General features: G+C 40.4%; 1 protein-coding gene across 1 annotated transcript in view; it reads right to left on the bottom strand.

The window, feature by feature from the left end:
• Positions 1 to 12,351: 12,351 nt before the first annotated feature.
• The window catches only part of DHX8 (DEAH-box helicase 8), a 34,331-nt gene continuing 23,213 nt past the window's right edge, over positions 12,352 to 23,469 (bottom strand). The window contains exons 18-23 of the mRNA XM_087713286.1: positions 23,243 to 23,398; positions 22,877 to 23,014; positions 22,319 to 22,447; positions 21,470 to 21,666; positions 14,864 to 15,043; positions 12,352 to 12,845 (exon numbers count right to left, since the gene is read on the bottom strand). Coding sequence (XP_087569412.1) covers positions 12,626 to 12,845; positions 14,864 to 15,043; positions 21,470 to 21,666; positions 22,319 to 22,447; positions 22,877 to 23,014; positions 23,243 to 23,398 — 1,020 coding nt within the window. The 3' untranslated portion in view covers positions 12,352 to 12,625. The remainder of the gene's footprint in view (positions 12,846 to 14,863; positions 15,044 to 21,469; positions 21,667 to 22,318; positions 22,448 to 22,876; positions 23,015 to 23,242; positions 23,399 to 23,469) is intronic.

The following is a 23,469-nucleotide window of genomic DNA, read 5'->3' as shown; positions in this document are numbered from 1 at the left end:
GAAAGAAGCTTTTATAATGTTTATGACATTCTAACATTCAAAACCATGATTGCACAGTGGTGCAAAGCTGAACAATATATTGCAGAAATTCCATTTGCTAAAATATCAGTTTATGCATATTTAGATATTATATCATATTACAAGACATATAGTAACCAAATCCTGCAACCAAAGGATTACCCAAGGCAATGGAAGTCTTACAATTATGCAATTCTGAAACTAATCTGTGGCATATCTGATTCTAATTTAACCACACTTCTTAAATGAGATATTCATGCTGGAGGGTATCATCTAATCTACTTTTAAGAAAGAAGATACACATTTCATATTTAATATTAATCCACTAACACCATGTTGATATTTCTTTCAATGCAAACAATTATGTATTACAGAAATGCCAAAGAACAGAACTTCTTTATTTTAAGGAGTTCCATATAATTACAGGGAAAAAAATTAATTAGTTAAATTAGTCTCGGTTCAGATATGAATTTGATTTATCATTTCTCTCCAAACATATCATAATTTTTCTGTCTTTCTAGGAGAAAAAATATTGTATGAATTTTTTCTTTGGGTTCAAATAGTTCATCAGTTTCAGTGGTTACTAGAAGTATTCCTGTGAAACTATGAATGAGAGCTCTTACTTTTTCATGAGATATTCAGTATTCACATTACTGAAAGGTTACTCAAGGCAATGGGTAAATTTCCAAATAGAAATAGTTAATCCATCAAATCAAATTCCAGCAAATTTGAGCTCATTGTCACTTGAATATCTGTCTAGAAATGGTGATTAGACCTGAATAATTCTGCTACTTTGATATTTTACAATGATCTATCTAACAGCACTTTAAAAATTACAATAATCCAAGACATGTTGGCAGACAACTGATTTATTTCCCTAGAAAGAACTTATTTACTTTGCTATTATTATCTTTGATGATTGGAAATTGTGAAATTAAGAGAACTCAACTATAAATGTTAATGTGTGCATATGTTCTCTCTATAAAGCTATTTATGTGTATATATATTACCATAATGGCATATTTTCTCCCCACCATGGAATAATATCAGGATCTGGGAAACAGCAAAAATAAGAAGTCTCCTCCAGTGACTGTACAGATTACTCAGGGCAAGACAAAATTGTGACGCAACCATGCTTCTGCAATAACACTTAACTGCTTGAAAACAGGAGTTCGTTAGCTGCCAAAAAAAAAAAAATTAAGGCTATAGCAAAAGATAGTAGTAGTTTTTGCTTAGTGACCACAATTTGGACCAGCAATTCCATTGTTAAACTCATGATCATTAACTGGAAAATTATGTGATAATGAGTTTATGCTGGCTGATCACTCATTCAATGAGAAATTATGTGACTGTGACTTGTGATTTTACTTCTGGGTTCTCCATTAACTCTCTTTTCAGAGGCTGGTTATGAAGCCCAAGAATGCTGATCATGTGATCATGGTATTAACACATATTTACCATCTGTCACATCAAAACCTTTTTTTAAAAAAATATTGAGTTATTCTTGACTCCTGGTGACTGCCTGGACAAGTCCCTGTAGTTTTGTTGGCAAATTTTCTGGAAGTAGTTTGCCATTGCCTGCCTCCTGGAGAATAAGTGACCTATGGTCAACCAGCTGGCTTTGGTCTAAGATGGGAGTACAACTCATGGTCTCTCAGTTTATAACCTGATGCCTTAACCACTAGACCAAAATAGCTCTTCATGACCTTCCAGTAGAAAATAAAAAGACACATTTAAAATTAAAATAGCAAGTAACATGTGTTATTGTACTTTTAAAAAATCCTACTTGAGAGCCTTTAGGCATAGACTATCCTCCCTTCCTCAGTCTTCTCTTTGCAAACCAATCCTGACCAGTTCCTTTAAGGTTAATAATCCAGACTCCTTATGGTAATTTATGGTAACTTTGAAATAACTCCAGCTTCTCCATTTTATCTCATGTGATCCCAGAATTCCAAGTATGGTCTTGCATACCTCCATAATAATGGAGCTACATGTAATGAGTTTAAGGCATTTTACTAATGCAGTCCAAGATTATGCAAGCTGTTTTAGATATTTCATCATAAAGTTTGCTGATGTTCAGCAGATGTTTTATTAGAAACCCTAGGTTTCCATCCAATTTTATATCTATATGTTCCTTTTTTTGCTATGTCATGTCATTCTGCTGCATTTAGTCCAATGTTCCAGGCTATGGAATGAAGATGTTGTCCTCTTAAAAGGGTATTATCTGTAAATTTAAAAGCATCATTTTTAGAATATTAGAGCCCACATTTCAAAAGGGCAGATGCTGTTGCAACACTATTTTCATCAATGCCCTTTCTTCTGTCCTACGAGTGCTACTTCAAGAATACTTGGGTTCTTACATTTCATTTGAAAATAAACATACTATATGCCTTACTGTACTGTATGATGTAAATCCACCTATATAATCTTGTGCGAAACAGTTGGTTCAAGGAAATGTACTATTTATTGTTACTTATTCTCTGCTCCAAATTAACAGCACAATTTTAACTATTTATAATAATTCCGGTTTTTTTTTTACATTAAATTCTCAATTATTTCTTATTCATTATCTTTCACAGCAGAACAGCAGCATAAAAACATTTAACCCAACTGGAAGGAGAAATCAGTGTGGTTTCTTAGACTATGCCATAAATGAATGCTGTTGAATAGTGTTTTTATCCCAAGAGTAGCCTATAGTTGTGATGGTAAGTACATTTTAATGGAAATTTGCATTTTGAATAATTCATTGCAGCTTATCTGTTTTGAGACAATTATTTTTGGAAAATAATTTTATAGCATTCTATCCAATTAATAACAGGGCCTACAAAGCTATGGAAAAAAATAATCCAAAAAGAATCTCAGATGACTCAAAACGAGAACGAAAAAACATGAAGTATGTAAGATCCATCATGCAGGTAGTCTGCCTTGAGAACCTGCAATTATGAGATTTACCAAAGCCTGCAAAGATGGGTCAGTTGAGCCTGAACTGAAGACAATCCAGAAATTAACTGCTGCTGTTGCTGCTTCTGTAGCTTCATTGCTTTAATATGCATTTTGAGGAAAGAAAAGGAGTGTAATAATTTCCCATTTGGAAAATAAGATGAATTTAATCTTTAAATTTAAAGACAAAACATTTTAGAAGAGGAAGTTGCTAACAATAAACAGTTCACCACCATATGGTGGCATCTGTTTCACAACTGGGAAAATGTCAAGGATATCAGCTAGGATCTCTTTTAACTGTGAGTACTCCTCTGAGGAGGAGTACTTGAATTATTCTCTGCTGACTTGACTTTAGCTGTTACTAGCCAAAAAAGCCTTCTGCTCAGTAATTTCAATGGCCGCAAATGCTACTGATAAGTATTTGAGGCAAAACAGTGACTTAGAGCACATGGAGAAGCAAAATGAACAAAATACTTGTCTGCATCTCCTTAAAGCGGTTGTATTTGACTTGAGAAATTGCAGAGAGGTGATGTTTGTGCAGCACATTCCCCAAACACTTTTTCACCCTTGAATCTCAGGTGCTTCGGAATCCTAGTAAATGTCCTGTAATGGCAGGTAATAGGGGCTATCACCTTGGAAATAGTGGCTATCATCTTGAAAGAGCATGAGATTCTAAGAAGCAGAAGAACCTTACCCTCCTTCAGTCCAAGCTGAAAAACCCTAATTTCAGTAGCTTTTCCTTTGAACTGTTAACAAGTGCAATGTTTAACTATTGTATGAAGATAAGTTGCTTATCTCAAAGTACCATGTTAAATTATCAAAAGAAGTCTCCAAAAATACCAAATAAAATACATTGATTTAAGATAACCATGATATACTTTTCTTAAACTAATCCCTTTAAAGGCTCCACTACAATGGATGTCCACTGGCATTTTCCCTACAACATATTTTTGTTGATGTTGTTGAGTTCAGTGGGTTCAATTCAATGGTCCATTGATCTTCTCCAAGTCTTATGATTCTTAAGGCAACAGATTACAAACTAGGAGACTGAATTCTACTCCCACTTTGGGCGTGAAGCCAAATGGGTGGTGTTGAGCCAGTCATTTTCTGTCAGTCATAGGAAGAAGGCAATGACAAAAACCACTTCTGAAAAACCTTCCGAAGAAAATGTCAGTTGGTCCTACCTGAACTGCATGTCTCAAGGGTGGGCGTGGGAGCAGTCACTGTATGGGTATTGTTACGGCCCAATTGCCTGGAGACTGAGGAAATTTGAGGTCACACCCCCTGTTCCTCCTGGTGACTCCCCAGATTAACCAATGATTGGGAAGAAGGACCTGGAAGGGAAGAGAAGAAAACAAAACCAACGGCAGCTTTTCTTCCTAAAACGTGAAAGATCTGTGAATGCCACTCAGGCCCGGCGCTGGCGCCTGATGGGCGGGAAATGACTGCTCCCATGCCCATCCTTGAGACATGCAGTTCAGGTAGGACCAACTGACAGTCTCCAAGGTGGGGCATGGGAGGAGTCACTGTCTGGAACATACCCAAGCTAGATGTCCATGGGAGGGATTATTGGGCCTGAGTTTCCTGAGTGTCCAGGACACCCTGAAGAACCCGCCTCCTGAAGGATGCTTCAGTCGAGGCATAGGTATCTAGCTGGTAATGTTTGATGAATGGTGAAGGAGAGGACCAGGCTGCAGCTCTGCAGATGTCCTCGATGGGGGCCTGGGTGGCCCAGGCCGCTGAGGTGGCTGCACTCCTGGTGGAGTATGTAGTAATGCCCTGTGGCATGGGCAGCCCTCGGGCCTCGTAGGCCTTGGAGATGGCCAGCCTAATCCACCTGCTGATGATGGTAGGCGAGACCTTGAGGCAGACGTGTAGTAGGCAGACGTGTAGTAGGAGACAAAGAGTGCCTCCGACCATCTGAAGGGGGCTGTGCGCTTGAGGTAAATGCGTAGGGCCCTTCTTACCTGTAGGCGATGCCAGGACTTCTCCCTCTCGGAGGAAGGGTGAGGGCAGAAGTCTGGGAGAATGATCTCTTGTCCCCTGTGGAAGGGGGAATTGACCTTGGGCATGAAAGCCGGGTCAAGTCTGAGGACGACTCTGTTATTGTGGAAAATACAGAGGTCAGCCCTATGAGGACGACTCTGTTATTGTGGAAAATATTGTGTTATTGTGGAAAATATAGAGGTCGGCCCTAGAAGAAAGAGCGTTAAGCTCGGAAACCCTCCTGGCCGAGGTGATGGCCACAAGGAAGACAACCTTGAGGGTGAGAAGTTGAAGGGTAACTTCCCTAAGGGGTTTGAAGGGTGGCTCCAGGAGTGCCTGGAGAACCGTGGGAAGATCCCAGGTGGGAAACCGGTGGACCACCTGAGGCTGGCAGTTGGCCACTGCCCTAAGGAATCTCTTGATGACTGGAACCTGGGAGAGGGACTGTGAACCCTCCCCTCGGAGGATGGTGGCTAGAGCAGATACCTGTCTATGTAGGGTGTTGTGAGCCAAACCTTTATCCAAGCTGTCCTGGAGGAAGTGCAGGATCTGAGGGATGGAGGCTGATGACGGCTCTACCTGCCTGGGTTGGCACCAGACAGCGAAGGCGGCCCATGTCGCGTTGTAGATGCAGATAGTGGATCTCCTTCTGGAAGCCTCCAGGGTGCTGATGACTCTAGAAGAGATCTGGGACACCCTCAATTGCTCCTGCTCAAGCGCCAGGTGGTTAGATTGAGCCACTACGGGTCTGGGTGGATCAGACTCCCCTGGCGCAACTCTACCCTCTCCTATGGGAGACCCCAAGGGGGAAGGACTGACAACTCCACCAGATCCGCGAACCAGGGTCGCCGTGGCCAGTAAGGGGCTACTAGGATGATCTCTGCCACTAGCTTCCTCATGACCCCTGGTATGAGAGGGAGTGGGGGGGAGGCGTACAGGAGGCCTGCCAGCCACCTGCAACATAGTGAGCCCCTTGTGTGGGAAACTAGGATATGAACTTCAGAACCTGTGCGTTCGATGGAGTGGCGAAGAGGTCCACTGTCGGATGACCGAACCTCTGGCTGATCTGGGCAAAGGTGCTGGGATGAAGTTGCCACTCCCCGTGGTCCATGGTCTCCCTGCTGAGCCAGTCTGCCTGTTGGTTGTCAACTCCGGAGATGTGCTCTGCTCGAATCGAGTACCTGAGTGCAGAGTACCTGTTAGACTGGTTGTCCTGTTCCGGCGGTTGGTACGAAGCCCTTCTGGCATATGGCGCCGCTCGGTGGTCTGCGTGTCTGGTGGTGGACAGGAAGACCTTCCTTTTATTCTTATCCTTGACGAGGATGGAATCCAGAGTGGGTCCAAAGAGCTTGTCTCCTGTGCATTCCGCCTCCGCCAGGGGCCACTTTGTCCGGAAATCAGCTTGCCAATGACGAAGCCATAGAAGGTGTCTAGACACCACAGAAGATGATAGAGCCCTGTAGGAATACTTTACCGCATTGGCTGAGAACTGAGTTGCCGCCAGCAGCTTCGTGATGTCCTGTTGAAGTCTTACGTCTGAGGCGGGTGTCCTGTCCCGGATCTGCTCCAGCCACAAGATGGCAGACCTATTAAAGAAGGATGCAGTTGCCGCCACCCTGATGGCCCATGAAGTGGCCTGCAAGGACTTACGCATGACCAGCTCTGCTCTCCTGTCCTCTGCCTTAAGATAGGTGGAGATGTCTCCTGTTACTACGGAGGAAGCGGAGGCCAAGGCTGCCACTGGAGCATCCGCGGAGGGCATCTGCAAAGCTTGGGTGAAAGCTGGATTTAAATTGTAGAACCTATGGTCATTGCTCCCAGGGGTGGAGAAGGACCCTAACTTGGTCCACTGGGATTTGAGTGCTTCCATGAAAAGGTCTGGAGTAGGAATCTCCTCCTTCTCCACTGGGGGCCTGTGAAAGGGGCCCTGCTTCTTCTTCTCCCCACTAGTGCTGGGGGTAGGGTTCTGGTTAGCATCTGGAGGAGGCTCCAGATCTGCTGTGGCCCTAGCCTTGCGCAGAAGGGAACTGAATGATGAGGGGGAAAACAACGCTGCAATGGAAGAGGCTTCTGAGGGTGATGGATCCTCATCTTCTGAAAACCCCAAATCCTTCTGCTCCTCCCTCCCTTGACTCTGATCCCTTGCTGGCAATGGAAGGTGATGAGGCTCGGAGGTCCTTGGGGGGTGGAGAGTCTGGCCTGGCTGTGTAATCCCGTGGCTCCCCACGGGTAGACCGGGGTCTGGCTACCTGAAACTGGTGCTGCATGCCTGAGGAAATGCCATCTGCAATCGCCTTAGCCAGCACAATCTGGAAACCCTCTGGCAGTTCTGGGTAGGCAGGGGAAAGGGTAGGAGGTTCCCTGTAGTTCCTGCGCTCTGAGGCCTGAGGGGCCAAAGGGTGCCTGGAAGAGCCCCCTGTCCTGCGTCCAAAGGGATCCCCCCTTGGCCCTGGAGAGTGAGAAAGAGATAGAGGGGGGGACAAGGAACTGCATTCCCTTGAGTGCCTCGCTGGACCTGGGGATCCAGGTTCCTGGGAGAGAGAAGGGGGCCTGCAGGGAGAGTGAGATCTAGCTGGGGAGGGGATGATGCAATCCATAGCCCTCCTGCTGGTCGCCCTGGTAGATGAGGCCTCCTGCCTAGGCCTCCCCTTCCAGAAGATTTGGAAGAACACTTCCTAGGGGGTGATCCTCCCCTGGGCCTGGGTCCTACCCCCTTAGAGGTTCCCTTGCCCAGATCAGCAGGCCCTAGAGAGCTGGGAGCCCTGGCTCCCTTGCTCCTCGTGGCCTCCGCCATCGCAGTACTTACTGTGAGTCTTTCTCTCTCTCTCTCTCTAGCTCCACAAGGCCTCTGCTCGCTGATCCGTTGCTCCTCTGGGCTCCTGCGGGTCAATCAGAGGCTGCTGCACCGCCTGCGCTGGCCCTCCACCGATGGCCGAAGGAATCGGGCCCGAAGAAGCTGTTCTCTGGTGGTCCTGGTGAGCTGGGAGACTGCAACAATCTCCTTAGTGCTCTGCGCACGTGTGCCCTTGCTTCCAAAATGGCGACTGCCGACCATGTGGTCCGAATGCCTAGAGCGGTTCCATTGAACCGCTCCTTCCTCTTCTCGCTGCCCCCGGAGTCTTCGTAGCTCCAATGGCTTGCTCTTCACCTCTGGAGGACAGCTGCTGCGAGACTTGGCTTCTTGCACTCCCCCCCCCCCGGTGTTGCGGGGCCTGCAAATCTGCACGAGCGCAGATTGCGCCTAGGCAGGCAGGAAAGGGTGCGAAATTCAAGGTAGGAGAGTGGAAAAATCTTTTAAAAGTAAAATAAGGCTGTTAGAAAATCCTGTAGATGCTGCAAAAGGGAGAAAAAGTCTACAAAAATATCCTAACTAACATTATTCACTGGAGAGTCACTGAATAGCTCCTGTTAGGCCGAAGACTGAGGTTAATCTGGGGAGTCACCAGGAGGAACAGGGGGTGTGACCTCAGATTTCCTCAGTCTCCAGGCAATTGGGCCGTAGCAATACCCATACAGTGACTCCTCTCACGCCCCACCTTGGAGACCTGCATGGACTTGTCCAGACAGTCTCTCAAAATCAGGTAAGATTGAATGGAAGAAAAAGGATGACCAATTTTCAAAGTAGCCAGTGGTGGGATTCAACAATTTTTAACTACCGGTTCTGTGGGCATGGCTTGATGGACCTGGCATAGTTTGGTAAGTGCGGCTTGGTGGGTGTGGTAGGGGAAGGATAGTGTAAAATCTCCATTCCCTCCCCACTCCAGGGGAAGGTTCCTGCAAAAATTCCAATTTCCTCCCGATCAGCTGGGATTCGGAAGGCAGAGAATAGATGAGGGTGGGGCCAGTGAGAGATGGTATTTATCGGTTCTCCAAACTACTTAAAATTTCTGCTACCGGTTCTCCAAAACTGATCAGAACCTGATGAATACCACCTCTGAGGCAAATACTGCTTATTATTTAGGAGATTATTTTTTAAAAAAAAATTGTATGTCCACATTTTTTTTAAATTAAATGGCAACAAAGAACATTAGGGAAAGAAAAACATAAATTGTTGGCATTGGGGGGAATTAAGTGCTAGGTCTCCCTTTTTTAATTAATTAACGTAACTGGAATGCATAATTACAAGTACATAATGTGAGTCAGATAGCAGAGTAGTGAATATTCAAATAAAATCAGATCATTTTGCTATTGTCTGAATTATCATTTTGTGCAACATAGCATGTGCTTTGTAATCTGAGACCTGTCCTAACTCAGCTTCTGCCCTGATTGTAATCCCAAAATTACTTTGTTGTATGTCAGTTTATTTAAGAGAACAGAGCCAGAAGCGTTCTTGGAGGTCTTCTATCTAGTCCAACTGCCTGGTCATTCAAGAGACCTTATATTTGTGATGGCGAACCTATGGCATGCCTGCCCAAAGTGGCATGCAGAGCCATGTCACCTGGCACATGTGGCATCACCTGTTCCTCTTCTGGGATTCTGGCGTGCATGCACATGCAAAAATCAGTTGAGCTTTGTACATGCGGCAGTGTTGGAAACTGGAAGAACTGGTCTTCCATTTTCTGGTGTGAGCATGCGCATAGGCCAGTTGCATGGCAGAAACCACAAGACTTCCCAGCCTAAGGGCAAGCACATACCAGAAACCAGAAGTGCATTTTCCAGCGCGTGCATGCTTCCTGGGCAACATCTCTTCCTGGGTGTGGCCCAGATGAGCGGGCGTGAAGTGCTTCCTTTTCAGAACTCAGTGCCACGCATCATGCTCCCTTTTTGTGCCAAAAAGGTTCACCATCACTGCCTTGTACCATTTCAGACAAATAGGTGTCTAATCTCTTCTTAAATATTCCAGTGATGGAGTAGTCACAAATTCTGATGGCAAGCCATTCCATTGGTAAATTATTCTGTCAAGATTTTTTCCATTAGTTTCAGGATGATTATCTTCTCGATTAGTTTCCACCCACTGCTTCTTATTCTGGTGCTTTGGAAAATGGATTGACACCTCCCACCTTCTTTGTGGCAGCCCCTCAAATATTAGAACTCTGCTATCATATCTCCCCTAGACATACCCTAGACCAGACATACCCAATTCCGTTCTTCATAGGCTTTAGCCTCCAGAGCCCTAATCATATTTGTTACTCTTTTCTGTACTCCTTCCAGAGGTTCACTCTTCCCCTCCCCATAGGTTCCAAGGCCAGCTCTCTTTTTTGTTTTTCTAAACATTTAGAATATTTCTAAATCTTCTATTTCTCCTCCAACTTTCCAACTCATACCAATTTATTCTTATAAATTAATTTAAACCAGATGTTTTCACTGTTTGGCACTATAGCTAGGAATTTCAAGCTGCCTCTAGCTGAACATATGCTAGCTCCTTGCAGTGACAGACAAATTGAGCCAAATAAAACCATTGGATATCACTTTCTCTTTTCTTTTCTTCAAGACCTCAGAAAAATACATGTCGTTTGAAGATACCATAAAAAGAGAATTTATTTTTGGCAGTTTCTCCTTGTATAAAATTGAAGTTAATAATGAAAGCTCTTCATATAGAGTAGAAGCAGACAAGTTCCTTAGTTCAAGCACATAAGGTCCTGCTCGATATTTTTTGTGGCGCTACAATCCCGAAGATCAGAAACCACAGAACAATAGTAGAATTTCCTGCCGCTTTTTGCCAGGAAGTGAAATAACCAAGAATACAAAAAAAATCAATAAGCAAAATGCCCCTATAATTTTTTTTAAAGAAAAGTTAAAAAAAAAACAGGATAGGGATCATTCATCTTCTCACAGTCCCAGATGTGGAAAAAAGTAATCTCTCCCACAGCTATCATTTTAACTCATTTTTTTAAAATTATAAATAGATTGTAAAACTATAATGTAAAAGGCATCAAAGAAGCTGTACAATTCATAGTTGCATGAACCATCACTTCCTTATGGACATATGAATGAAGCTGCTTGGAAAAATAATAGATAAAATACAGGAATATTGCTTTAATGCAATAATGCAATTAACGTTTTAGGTTTAGTGTAAAAATTTAATTGTATTGTAAAAATCCACCCTCTAAATGGCCTGCTTAGGTGAAAAAAAAGGTAGTCGGTGTTTTCACCTCTGAAAAATGGACTACAGAAAAGATAAGTGGAATATACTGAGAACATTTAAGGAATATATATGGTCCTTCCCTATTGTTTGACTTTGTCTAAGGCTGAGAAAGAAAATTAAAAAAAAACTTTTGAAGTGGACTGGACTATTTAGGGAACTTGATATCAAAATTGGGATTGGAAACAAGAAGAGGAATTTAATTAATTGTGGTAAAGTATAAAGATTTTAAAAGTTTGTTAAATTTGAACATGGAGTGTGGGATGTATGAAGAACTACCTGAAATGTTAAAAGATGCACGTGCAACACTAAAAGGTAATAAAGAACCAGAAAAATCATTGAAACACATAGAACAAGAAACAGGAGAGGAACTGGCAAAGAGGAACACAAATGAGAAGCAAGAAGTTAACATTGTAGAAAAAGAAGCTGAAAATAAAAACCAGTTAGACAATTTTATTGAGATTTACAGAGGCACAGAAGGAGCAGAGAGGAAAAAAGGAAAATGGTATCCAAAAAAGGAACAAGCCAAAAACAAAGAGAGAAATAGTGAGAAGCGAAAAAGAGAAATCTTGGGGAGGGTTATTCAAACAATTATTGAAAAGTGATAGAAAAGATTCGGAAGAAAAGACACAATACATATAAAAAGAAAAAGGAGAGAAGCTAAGAACGGGATAAAAGGACAACTAGAAAAATTAATGGAAAGTGGAACATTAAAGAGAATAAAGAGGTGAAAAAAGAGAAAATGATTAGACAAAGAGAAAGGGGAAAAAGGGATATATTAGAAGAATAAAATGAAATGTTAATACTGGTAATGTTATGTAGCTAATTAAGATATGAGGGAATTATATTAATATCATTAATTGTGGAAACTAATTAATTAAAATGTTTATTATATAAAAACTGAATTTGAGGATATATGTTACTTATACAAAATAGATAGAAAATGAAATGATAAACTTGGTTTATTTCTGAAGGGACAAATAATGATATTGTTTATGTGTTAAAAATATTAAATCTAAGATGGAAAATATGGAAAGAAAATAATACAGTTAAAATTGGAAGGGAAATATAATGTAAAATGAATTATGTACATGAGAGAATGTTAAAGGGGGAAAACTGGGCAATGCTTTGTTTTAAAAAAAAAATTAAATTTGTAACAAAAAATAAAAAAAACTTTGGGGAAAAAAAGCCTGCTTAGGTTAAAAAAAAAGGTAGTCAGTGTTATCACCTCTGAAAAATGTCTTTCTTATATGTAGAAATGGGTATTTTTCTCATTCTACTACAGCACCAATGATAACCAGGTTCCAATACGAGATGTCCACAAATTAACACTGAAATATTAATTTATTAACCAACATGTTTGGTAACTTTTGATCCATGGACAGTGTAGAAATAGAAGGAAAAAGTCTGTCTAACAATAAGTAACTTCTCTGAAATTGACAATGGTATCAATTAGATGAAGGTAGTAACTTTCAACTGCCACATTTCTTCGCTTGCCTTGAGATTTAAGAAAAATGACAATACATGGCCAAATATGCCTTAAATCAGAGTGTATATTATAGAGATATCGAACAGTTTGTGGCCACACAAGGATGAGGTTCATCGACGTCTGAATGCCCGTGATATCCTCCAGGCATTGGGCTCTTCGTAGCGATTGTAAAGTGGCTCTAGGCGCTGCTGCTTCTTTTGCTTGCTTAGCTTTGTGGGATCAGAAACCTTGAAAAAGGCTGGGGCAAACTCCACAAGCCAGCGGGGATCTATGGTAGTAACCTCTCTCATATACTCCTTGGTTGTGAGCACAAGCTCATGGTACACCACCCTAATAATAAAACAAAAAAGATAAGAATGTCATTTTCTTTTCAAACAGAACTCTTCTGGCTTTCATATACATTATACTATATAGACGGACTGCCCTTCTTAAAGGACACACATAACAACAACAAAAAGGAGTGTAGATGTTTTATATTTAAAATTATATAAAAGCAATCTAGTTAGCATCCACTTGAGTATAGTAGTCCAAAGCTGAATAAAGAACCATTCTAAAGTGGCAGAACTTGTCCTTTAAAGAAAGGAGGAAGATCATCATTCACAGCAAGGCATAGCTCCAGATTTGGCTCAGCTCTTTTAACTACAGACTATTTTAGATATTAGAACTTAGGCTAAAGTCATGATGGCGAACCTCTGTCACAGGTAGCACGCAGACCCCTCTCTGCGGGAACACGAGCCATTGCCCCAGCTCAACTCCATCATGCATGCTCATGCGCCTCCAGCTGGTTTTGGGTCTCTGCTTTGCATGCACAGGGTACATGCGGGAGACAGGCGGAGGGCACAGGGGGGGGTGTGCATGCATGTGCAGAGGGTGGGACATATGTGAGGGATATGTGTGGCACACATGGGGGGTCATGTACCCATGCATGGGGGGGGGCATGGCATGCGGAGGGGTCACACACATTGCATTATTGGTGTGCAAACACATTTTTAGCACTCAGTGCCGAAAAGGTTAGCCATCACTGGGCTAGAGGTTCTTAAATAATTTGACTCAATTACTCCTGTTCTAAGTCTCAAATAATGCATTAGTCCCACAAAATAGATGGACAAAATGTTTTTTTAACCCAAGCGTTTTTGCAGCAACAGTCCCAAATAGGATCCTTAACTCACAAAGGTATAACCAAATTACCTTCCTGGGACTAATTACTCCCAATTTAAGAATCCCAGCTGTAGACTTTTAAGTAAATTTTAAAGTATTAGATGAATTTTCTCTTAATGCTGTGGTATTCACTTAACAACTACTGCAAAAAGATAAAATTGAACATGATGATCTGCTTAATGACAGCAGAACTTACAACAGTAATTTCTGGCTCAATTGCGATCTAAGTTGAAGTCTACCTGTAATGGTGACAACAGCTGTCATGTCACCATTAAAGCTTTGTACACTGAAAGCAAAATCTTGAATCTAAAAGCTGTTTTGGAATCTGTATAGCCGAATCTCTCAATTACAATATGTCACATAAAACAGTTGGCTATGTATCTATTCTGTAAGATTCCACTAACTTTCAGTTATATCTCACCAAAGCAGAATTGTAATACCATAATAAAGGGTAGGTGGTAAACTTTATTATCTTGATAGAAGAAATGCAAATTCAATAAAATCAATAAATTCTCTAGATTACGATGTTCTAGGGGACCTATTTAAGAGGATCTCCACACATTTCTAAATACAAAATACTATTATTCTCGGTGCATACAAATTCCTCAAATTCATAGCAATATTTTTTGTTTCCAAATTTCTAGTAATATAGTTGTTTCACATTGCAACTGTGAAGGAAGCACTGTGATGCAGCAACTTAAGGACACTGGATCTGCTAACCAGAAATGGTTGGCATCCTAGCGGTTCAAGCCTGATAGCTCTGTGGGACAGGATGAGCTCCTGTCACTTGCCTCTAGCTTCTGCCCTACCCACCCAGCAGTTTGAAAGCTTACTGCAAGTAGTTAAATGGGTTCCACTTAGTGGGAAAGACTAGCTTCGTGAAGAGAATGAGAATCTGTGCTGGACCTGCCCAGACACAGGATGGGATTGACAGAAGAAGTCCCAAAAGATGTCATCAACCTGAACACTGCTAGCCAGATAATGCAAGCTAGTTCATCTCCCATGGAGCACCATGGATAAGTGCGCAGGCATTAACTGAATGAACCAGCAATTAAGCTGTCAAGACTATTCTGCAAAAATATAGATCTTCCTGACAAAGGTATGCTATACAAAATAAAGTGTACTTTCTATTTACCTACTTCAGCAGATATTCAAATAGAAATAATTCTGATTTCAATCCATGTCCTTACCATTCAGGCTGGCGGTTGAAAAGGGCACTTGAGGGATGGATATAGACCACTTGCTGATCAATCAAGGTCCGGTAGCCCTCTTGTGGGTCCTTTTTGGCTGCATTCCGGAAGAAACCACTGCAAATGGCTTTCTGGACTCGTACTGTTGCTTTTCCACAAGATACCACATCTAACTTGTGCCTGTTAAAGTCAAGGGGTGATGAAAGGCTTTAGGACTAATGTGTTCAATAGTGAGATCCTCTGGTGCGTCCTGTTAAATATTGCCACCTACTGTGAGCACATTCTTAATCAATTATAATTCAAACATGAGATGTACCACTGCTTCCTTTACTACTCAGTCTCAAAAGACTGAAACCATCCATTATTTCAGTGACTTTACTATATACACTGATAAAAGGAATATTAATTTTAAAAAAGAGGTTAATTGACTTCATGATACTATGATCTATCTATCAGAAATATTAGAATTGTGCAGGCAGTGATTTTCTCTGACACATCATGGATATAAACATTGGCCTTTGAAGATGTTTTTCAACTTGGGTATTGGCCTATCATTAATCAAACAAAAATGATCAGCGTAAGCTGTTATATTTTGGACACTATATGAAGCTACTTGGAAAAGTACATAATACCAGAAAAAGTGGAAATAAAGACAGGATGACCAGCAGCAAGGTAGATTAACTCAATTACAATAGCAATGAATGCACTTTTGTGAGACACTAAAGGCTAGATTAGAGGAGGACATTCCAGAGAAAGTTTACATGGTCAGTAAAAACCAACTTGGTGGCAGTTAATCAAACACAGGTATAGCATGACCAAATCCTGGGAATTTGCATATTTTATTATGGAGAAAGTTCACATTATTCCACATAAACCTGGTCTGTAATTGGGTATTACTCTATAGACACTGAGCTGGGAGATTAGGATCCTGTTGGTGTTTTTCGGTTGGATGAATTTGTCTCTAGTAAAGTGTGTTAACAGTGTCAGATATTATGTGTGATTTTACTTGTCTATGCTGTCCTAAATCACACATTAGTGAATGACTATGCAAACTGATTCAATCAATCAATTTCTGTCAATTTCTTGTTATATTCTACATCTAGTTGTTATTTTTTCAAAATCTTTTCAGATAAGGTAATAAGATAACTTTATTGTCATTTTTTTTACTCTGAGCACAGTGGCTCACATAAAAAATGTAATTCTGTTGCCTGCTCCCAAGAGTACATATTCTATATACTATGTATATTCTCTCTCTCTCTCTCCCCACACACACACACACACACACACGTAATTAGAGTTACAACCCCTGGTATGCCCAAATATGGGAGGAAGTCCACTGCTTCCATTCTTTGTCCATCGGCTCATCACAAGAGACCATCCAGACAGAAACCCAATATTTTTACTGTTGCCTTTGTTACATTTGTGTTGTATCTGTGCTGATAAATAAATAAAGGGAGACTAGTATAGATCTATTTCAAGCTATTTAGCTCTCATCAGATAGCCATACCCTAACTGGGATTAGAATATATGGGAGGCACCGTTCTATGGTGGTTCTCCTCCTACCTCTCGGACAGGTCGCAGTCGGTGTTGGTCAGAGGACAGAGATCGACCCCCAGGCCCCTGAATTATGGAGTGCTGCAGGGTTCGGTCCTGTCCCCCCTCCTGTTTAATATCAACATGAAGCCGCTGGGTGAGATCATTCTACGGCACGGGATAAAATACCATCAGTATGCGGACGACACACAGTTGTATCTGTCCGCCCCGTGCCAACTCAGTGAAGTGATTGACGTGATGTGTCAGTGCCTCGAGGCTGTTAGGGTCTGGATGGGGGTTAACAAGCTTGCACTCAATCCAACTCTGTATGGAAAGCTCGAGATTTCTATCACAAGATTCTGAAGGTGGGACACCCTGAATCATCTGGATCTGGAGAAAGACCACGAGAAGGACAAGATAAACAGCAAACCACAAAACTACCAGACAAAACGCACCATCTCCTCCTCCCGGAAGGGCAAGGGGTCATGGAACAAAGACCTAGCCGTATGACTACCAGACAAATAGAAAAACAAGCTACAATGCAACAACCTCAACAATCACCGGCCATTGATCAAGGAGTTACAGCAACAAGCTCAGAAGCCGTGGGAGGAGCTAGGCCAAAGGTTAAACAGGCCATGCAGGAGGCTCTAAAAAAGCTTCAGGCAACCAAAAATGACAACTAAGATTTTGACATGGAATGTCAATGGACTGAACTCTCCACAGAAGAGAAAGAAAATATTTCACTATCTCAAACAGTTCAAGAATGATATAATTTGTCTGCAAGAAACTCATATCAAATCAACTGATCAAAAATATTTGTTTAACCCCAAACTTGGTCAACATTTTGTGACCTCTGCTACGGAAAAGAAAAATGGCATAGTTGTATACTTAAGAAAAGACATTAAGGCTGAACTAATTGAAGCAGATCCCTTTGGAAGATATATCGCACTAGACCTAATCTTAGAAGGGAAAAAGACATTACTTTTAGGAATTTATGCTCCTAATCAACAGCAAGACGGATTCTATAGAAATCTTCATGCTAAATTAGTACAGTGGGACTTTAAGTCTTGTATACTATTGGGTGACTGTAACGGAGTGATTGACACTAAAAGAGGTAAGAAGACCTCTCGCCCAAATACTAAAATCCGAGCTAAGTTACCCAAATCTTTTTTTAACATGATGGACGACTTCGAATTGAGAGATGTTTGGCAAGAAAGAAATGCAGAGGAATATGACTTTACCTTTTTTTCTGATAGACATCAATCCCTTTCAAGGATTGATTTTATACTAATCACTAATGATTTACTTTCTAGGGTGAAGAAGACAAAGATTGCGGCGAGGGTTCTTTCGGATCATAACCCAGTTTGGATGGAATTGGAAAGGGTAGTGCAGGCAAGAAGGTCTTGGAGGTTGAATGAAAACTTATTTAGATATGAAAAGTACATTAATGATTGTAAAAAATTGTTATCTGAATACTTTGTTCTGAATATGAATAGGTACATCTATGGAATTTGTATGGGATGCAAGCAAAGCGTATATGAAAGGAGTACTGATGAATATAAACAAAATATATAGACATAAACAAGGGCAAAAACGAAAAGAATTGGAAGAGGAAATTAAAGGGAAAGAGTTGGAACTAACATTGAATCCAGGCGATACAAAGGCTAAGGAAGCAATCACCATATTAAAATCCCAATTTGATATGTTGATCTCTGACCAGGTAGCCACTAGTTTATTATATGTAAAACACAACACTTTTTGTAACACAAACAAACCCGGCAGATGGTTGGCTTATCAGATTAGGAAAAAAAGAAAAATTTGAAATGTATCCAAATTGTGTTATAGAGGGAAGGAGGTGTTTCAACAGGAGGAGATTCAAAAGGCATTTCGGGAATTTTTTACAGAATTGTACAAAGGGGACAAAATTAAGGGTTTAGACATAGACAAATACTTAGATAAAGAGAAAATACCCCTAGTTAGAGAAGAGTACAGGCAAAAGTTGAACCAACCAATAACCTCTGGGGAAATCCTGCAGGTAATCAAACAACTAAAGTTAGGGAAAGCGCCAGGCACAGATGGCCTGACAGCGGTTTACTATAAAAACTTACAGTTAGAAATGGTAGAACCTCTTAGAGAACTATTTAATAAAATTCAAACGGAAGGTAAAGTGCCCCCATCATGGAAGACAGCGTTTATATCGTTGATACCCAAAGAAGATCAAGATATTACCCAACCAAAAAATTATAGACCTATCTCATTACTTAATGTAGATTATAAAATTTGTACTAAAATACTAGCAAATAGGTTAATGGTGGTTATTCAACAATTGATACATACCGACCAAACAGGTTTTATACAGGGGAGATAGATGAAGAGTAATGTTAGACTAATCATTAATGCATTAGAATATTTGGGAAAGAACAATCAAATCCCTGCTGCGTTCATATTTCTGGATGCTGAGAAGGCCTTTGATCAAGTTAATTGGCAATTTCTGTTGAAGATATTGCAAAAAATGCAGATAGGAGATAGCTTTTTACGGTCAATTAAAGCAATATACCAACAGCAAACAGCTCAAATCATAGTCAACGGAAGTTTAACAGACTCCTTTCAAATCGGAAAAGGTATAAGACAGGGCTGTCCTTTGTCCCCACTATTGTTCATTATAACTTTGGAAGTATTATTGAATAAAATACGGGGCTTGGATGGTCTAAAAGTGATCAAGATTAGGCAGCAAGAATACAGACTCCGCACTTCTGCGGATGATTTGGTCATAATATTGGAACAACCGCAGGAATCCAGTATGGTTTTAATGAACACAATTAATCAATATGGTCAAGTGTCTGGTTTTAAAATAAATTTAGGAAAAACCAAAATATTAGCTATAAATATGAATACTAAACAAAAGGAAGAACTAGGAGGGATGCTAGGATGTGAGGTAGTTAAAAAAGTCAAATATCTTGGGGTCAATATTTTAGCCTCAAATGGGAAACTATATAAGCATAATTATGAACCACTTTGGCGGAGTATACAGATAGAGATGAAAAAATGGGAGAAATTGCACTTATCTTTGCTGGGGAGGATAGCGGCAGTGAAAATGAACATTTTACCAAAATTTTTATTTCTTTTTCAAATGCTACCTATACTTAAAAAAGATGCGAATCTTTTAGAATGGCAGAAGAGTATCAACAAATTTGTATGGGCTGGAAAGAAGCCGAGGGTAAAGATGAAAATAATGCAAGATGTACGCGAGAGAGGAGGCTTGAAATTACCTAATCTAAAATTATATTATGAGGCAGTGGCCCTATCCGCAATTAGTGATTGGACCCATTTAACCAATGATAGAATATTGAATATCGAGGGACATGATCTGGTATATGGTTGGCACGCTTACTTGTTATTCAACAAAAAAATGGATAAGAACTTTAAAACTCATATCTTAAGCAATTCTTTATTGCGGGTCTGGAAAAAATATCATCATAAACTAAATGATAAGTTACCCATGTGGGCAATTCCTAGACCTGCAATTGAAAATATGAATATAGAACAAAAACACGATAGAACCACTTACAGACAACTTCTCACTTTAGAAAGGGGGGTTCTACAATTAAAATCTTTAGAGGTACTGAAAGAGGAGAGGGTAGTTCAAACATGGTTCCAGTATGGCCAATTACAGGCCAGGTGGAAAATAGACCAAAAAATTGGTTTTGTCAAAGTTGAGGATAATTTGTTTAAACAAATAAGAGATCAAAGCTTAATGCATATAAAGAGGATATATAATGTACTAATACAGATGGATTCGGAAACGGAATTGGTTAAAGATTGTATGATAAAGTGGGCTCAGAATATTAAAGAACCAATAATGCTGGACACATGGGAAAGAATATGGGTAAGAAATGTGAAATTTTCACAAGCACAAAACCTGAGAGAAATATAATAAATTCAATTCAATTCAATTCAATTCAATATATATGGAAGCAGTGAGCTTCCTCCCATATTTGGGCATACCAGGGGTTGTGACACTAATTACATACCTATTTCCCTGGCTAAGCTGGCTCAGCTGATAAAGGAGGAGAGCCTGTGGCTTAGTAGTTAACACATCTGCCTAATATGTAATACAGCCCAGGTTCGAATCCCAGTAAGGGTATCGCTAGCTGATGAGAGCTAAAGAGCTTGAAATAGATTTATACTAGTCTCCCTTTATTTATTTATCAGCACAAATACAAATATATGTATGTATGTATGTATGTATGTATGTGTGTGTGTGTATATATGTATGTGTGTGTGTATATACACACACACACACACACACACACAGAGATATATACACAGACATATATGTGTTTTATATATATGTATATATAACAAAGGCAACAGTAAAAATATTGGGTTTCTGTCGTGATGGACTCTTGTGACGAGCCGATTGACAGATGATGGAAGCAGTTAGCTTCCTCCCATAATTCTGGCTTACCAGGGGTTGTGACACTTAATAATACACACACATACACACACACACACACACACACACACATATGCAACACAAACCTAACACACATACATAGGCTAGATCAGTGTTTTTCAACCACTGTGCCGCGGCACACTAGTGTGCCGTGACATAGTGTAAGGTGTGCCGTGGGAGAATTACTTTATATATAGTCAATATAGGCACAGAGTTAATTTTTTTTAACATTTTCTAATGGTGGTGTGCCTCGTGATTTTTTTCATGAAAAAAGTGTGCCTTTGCACAAAAAAGGTTGAAAAACACTGGGCTAGATACATAAATATACTTGCACGCGCGCACACACACACATATTAATCACTGTCTCTTTCCGCCTTTGAATACAAGATGTAAAGAGGAAAACTTGAGAGATCATAAAGTTGTTGCTATATGGAACAAAAGTATGACTGAATCTAGATGTTCTGCTTCAGATACCATGAAGCCTCCTCCCAAAAGATAATCTTCAAATATAACACTAATTATACTCAAGCCCAGATGTTGCCAAATATAACACTAATTCCCATATAGCCTGTTTTTTTGGCTGAAAAACAATTTCCCCTCCTATTTCATTAACTCACCTATCCATTATTCCCAGCATTTGCTTACGAATATCCTGGGCACGACGTAGTGAGCGGGCTTGGATAAAATTTTCATAGCACCAGGGATTGGAGAACTTATTGTTCTTCCAGGAGTTGTAAACAGCCAAAAGTGTGAGATGATCTCCTTCAGTTTGGTGGAACTTAGCTTTCTTCTGGTCAGCAAGTGCTTGCTTGTCCTACATATATGAAATAAAATTAGCCTTATGTAATTTATTCCTTTCAAGTATAAAAATATAGATCTTTCTAGAGTGGTAAATATATTTTGTGATGCAATGTTAGTAAGTATATTTAAACCAGTCATGTGCAAGAAAGGGATAAAAGAGAATTTTTAAAATAATGTGAAAATTTCAAGCGTGTGTGTTTGTGTGTGTGTGTGTGTGTGTGTATGTATCAACATGTCCACCATCCTTTTACATTACTTTGACTTAGGAAAAGAAATGCTTAAAATTGAAACTGAACAAAAGTTGCACATTTCAGTATTACCCTACTCTGTGCTATTGGAGGATATGTTATTGGAATTAGTGCTCTTTCCTCATCTGCATTACATTAGATTTTAAAAACCTAACAGAATTGATGTGTAACTTATTAAAGTTTATTAAAAAATAAGTAAGAAAGGTAATCAAATAAAGTCAACTTAAATAACATCTTCTAAAATCAAGAAGCTGTTGCATGATAAAGATAAGGATGGAAATCAAGTTTCCCATTCCCACATCAAGTCTGCACTTTATCAGATCAGCCATTCTTCTCCCATGCCCTGGTCCAGCTGCAAGCAGAGCATGGCTGCTGTGTAACATGCAATCTTTTTCATTCCAATGCTTCCCAATTTACCTTTGGTCGATAGAAAACATTTTGCACAGACAGCATTGAGACAATGGTGAGCATTTCCTCACTGCAACCTAGGTGCACTGACATAATGAGCATCTTGCAAAGCATAGGCTCCAGTGGGAACTCCGCCATCTGCCAGGAAGGAGAAAAACATAATTTGGTTGAAATATCCCCGAGTAAGGTTTAACTTGCAACCCTATGTAAAAAATACACATAGACCAATAGCTCCGTAAGGAAAAACACCAGTCCAGAATAAGGTACTATCATTGTCTGCTACTGCTAAAGATTCCTTCCGTCCCTGCATCAAACCACTGTGTGAGAACCAACAATAAATCTACCTGCTTAGGGGTATATCAAAAATATGTTAACTGTTTCCATCTATAAATGTTCCAATAGGTTTCCACCTATAACTGTTAACAGACTTCACAAATAGTTGACACCAGTGCGCTGCACAGACAGGCATCCTGTATACACCGCTTTCCCGAAGGCTACATTATCTTGGTTATTACTTTCCTTTGTTCAACCACACACTAAAGAGAATCTGAACAATGCTGATCCTACCCTGCGCCCCAGTCGAGTGAGCAGCCCTTCATCATCCAAAGCTCCCAGGGTATACAGTTGCTCCATTGCAGTGATCAGAGTCTCCATTGGTGGGGCATCCATGAAATCGAAAGACAGCAAATCATTGATACCCATAGCCTTGAATGTATCAGAGGGGAAGAAAAGATAACAAGCATTGTTCACACATCTGGCAACTTACAAAAGTTACTTCCTAGGCCTGCTCCCCAAAATATTACTCTCAATTTTATATATTAATTTGTATGAAATCTCCCAATTTCTTTCTTTAAAAAGACAGCTGGCAAGGCTTTTTTTTTTTTTGAAGATGTTGAACAAAAGCCTGAAAGTCATTTATGTGCCAAAGCTCACCTTAAGAGATAATACGGTGCTTGCCAGATTAGTTCTCTGAATCTCAGGCACATTGGTGGTCAGCATCTCATCACGGTAGGCCCGCTCTGTGTAGAGTCGGTAGCACTTGCCAGGGCCTGTTCTTCCTGCTCTTCCAGCTCGTTGCTTAGCTTGGGCCTATAGGAATCACAAATTAAAAGATATACAGGGGCATTTATTCCTTCCGCTTACCCCCCACATATTTTAAT

Source organism: Thamnophis sirtalis, unplaced genomic scaffold, assembly GCF_051295495.1.
Source record: "Thamnophis sirtalis isolate CommonGarterSnake01/CBP01778 unplaced genomic scaffold, rThaSir2_p1.2 scaffold_4, whole genome shotgun sequence".
In the NCBI taxonomy this organism is placed as follows: Eukaryota; Metazoa; Chordata; class Lepidosauria; order Squamata; family Natricidae; genus Thamnophis; species Thamnophis sirtalis.
The sequence above is the reverse complement of the archived record's forward strand: the minus strand, read 5'-3'. Positions and strand labels throughout refer to the sequence as shown.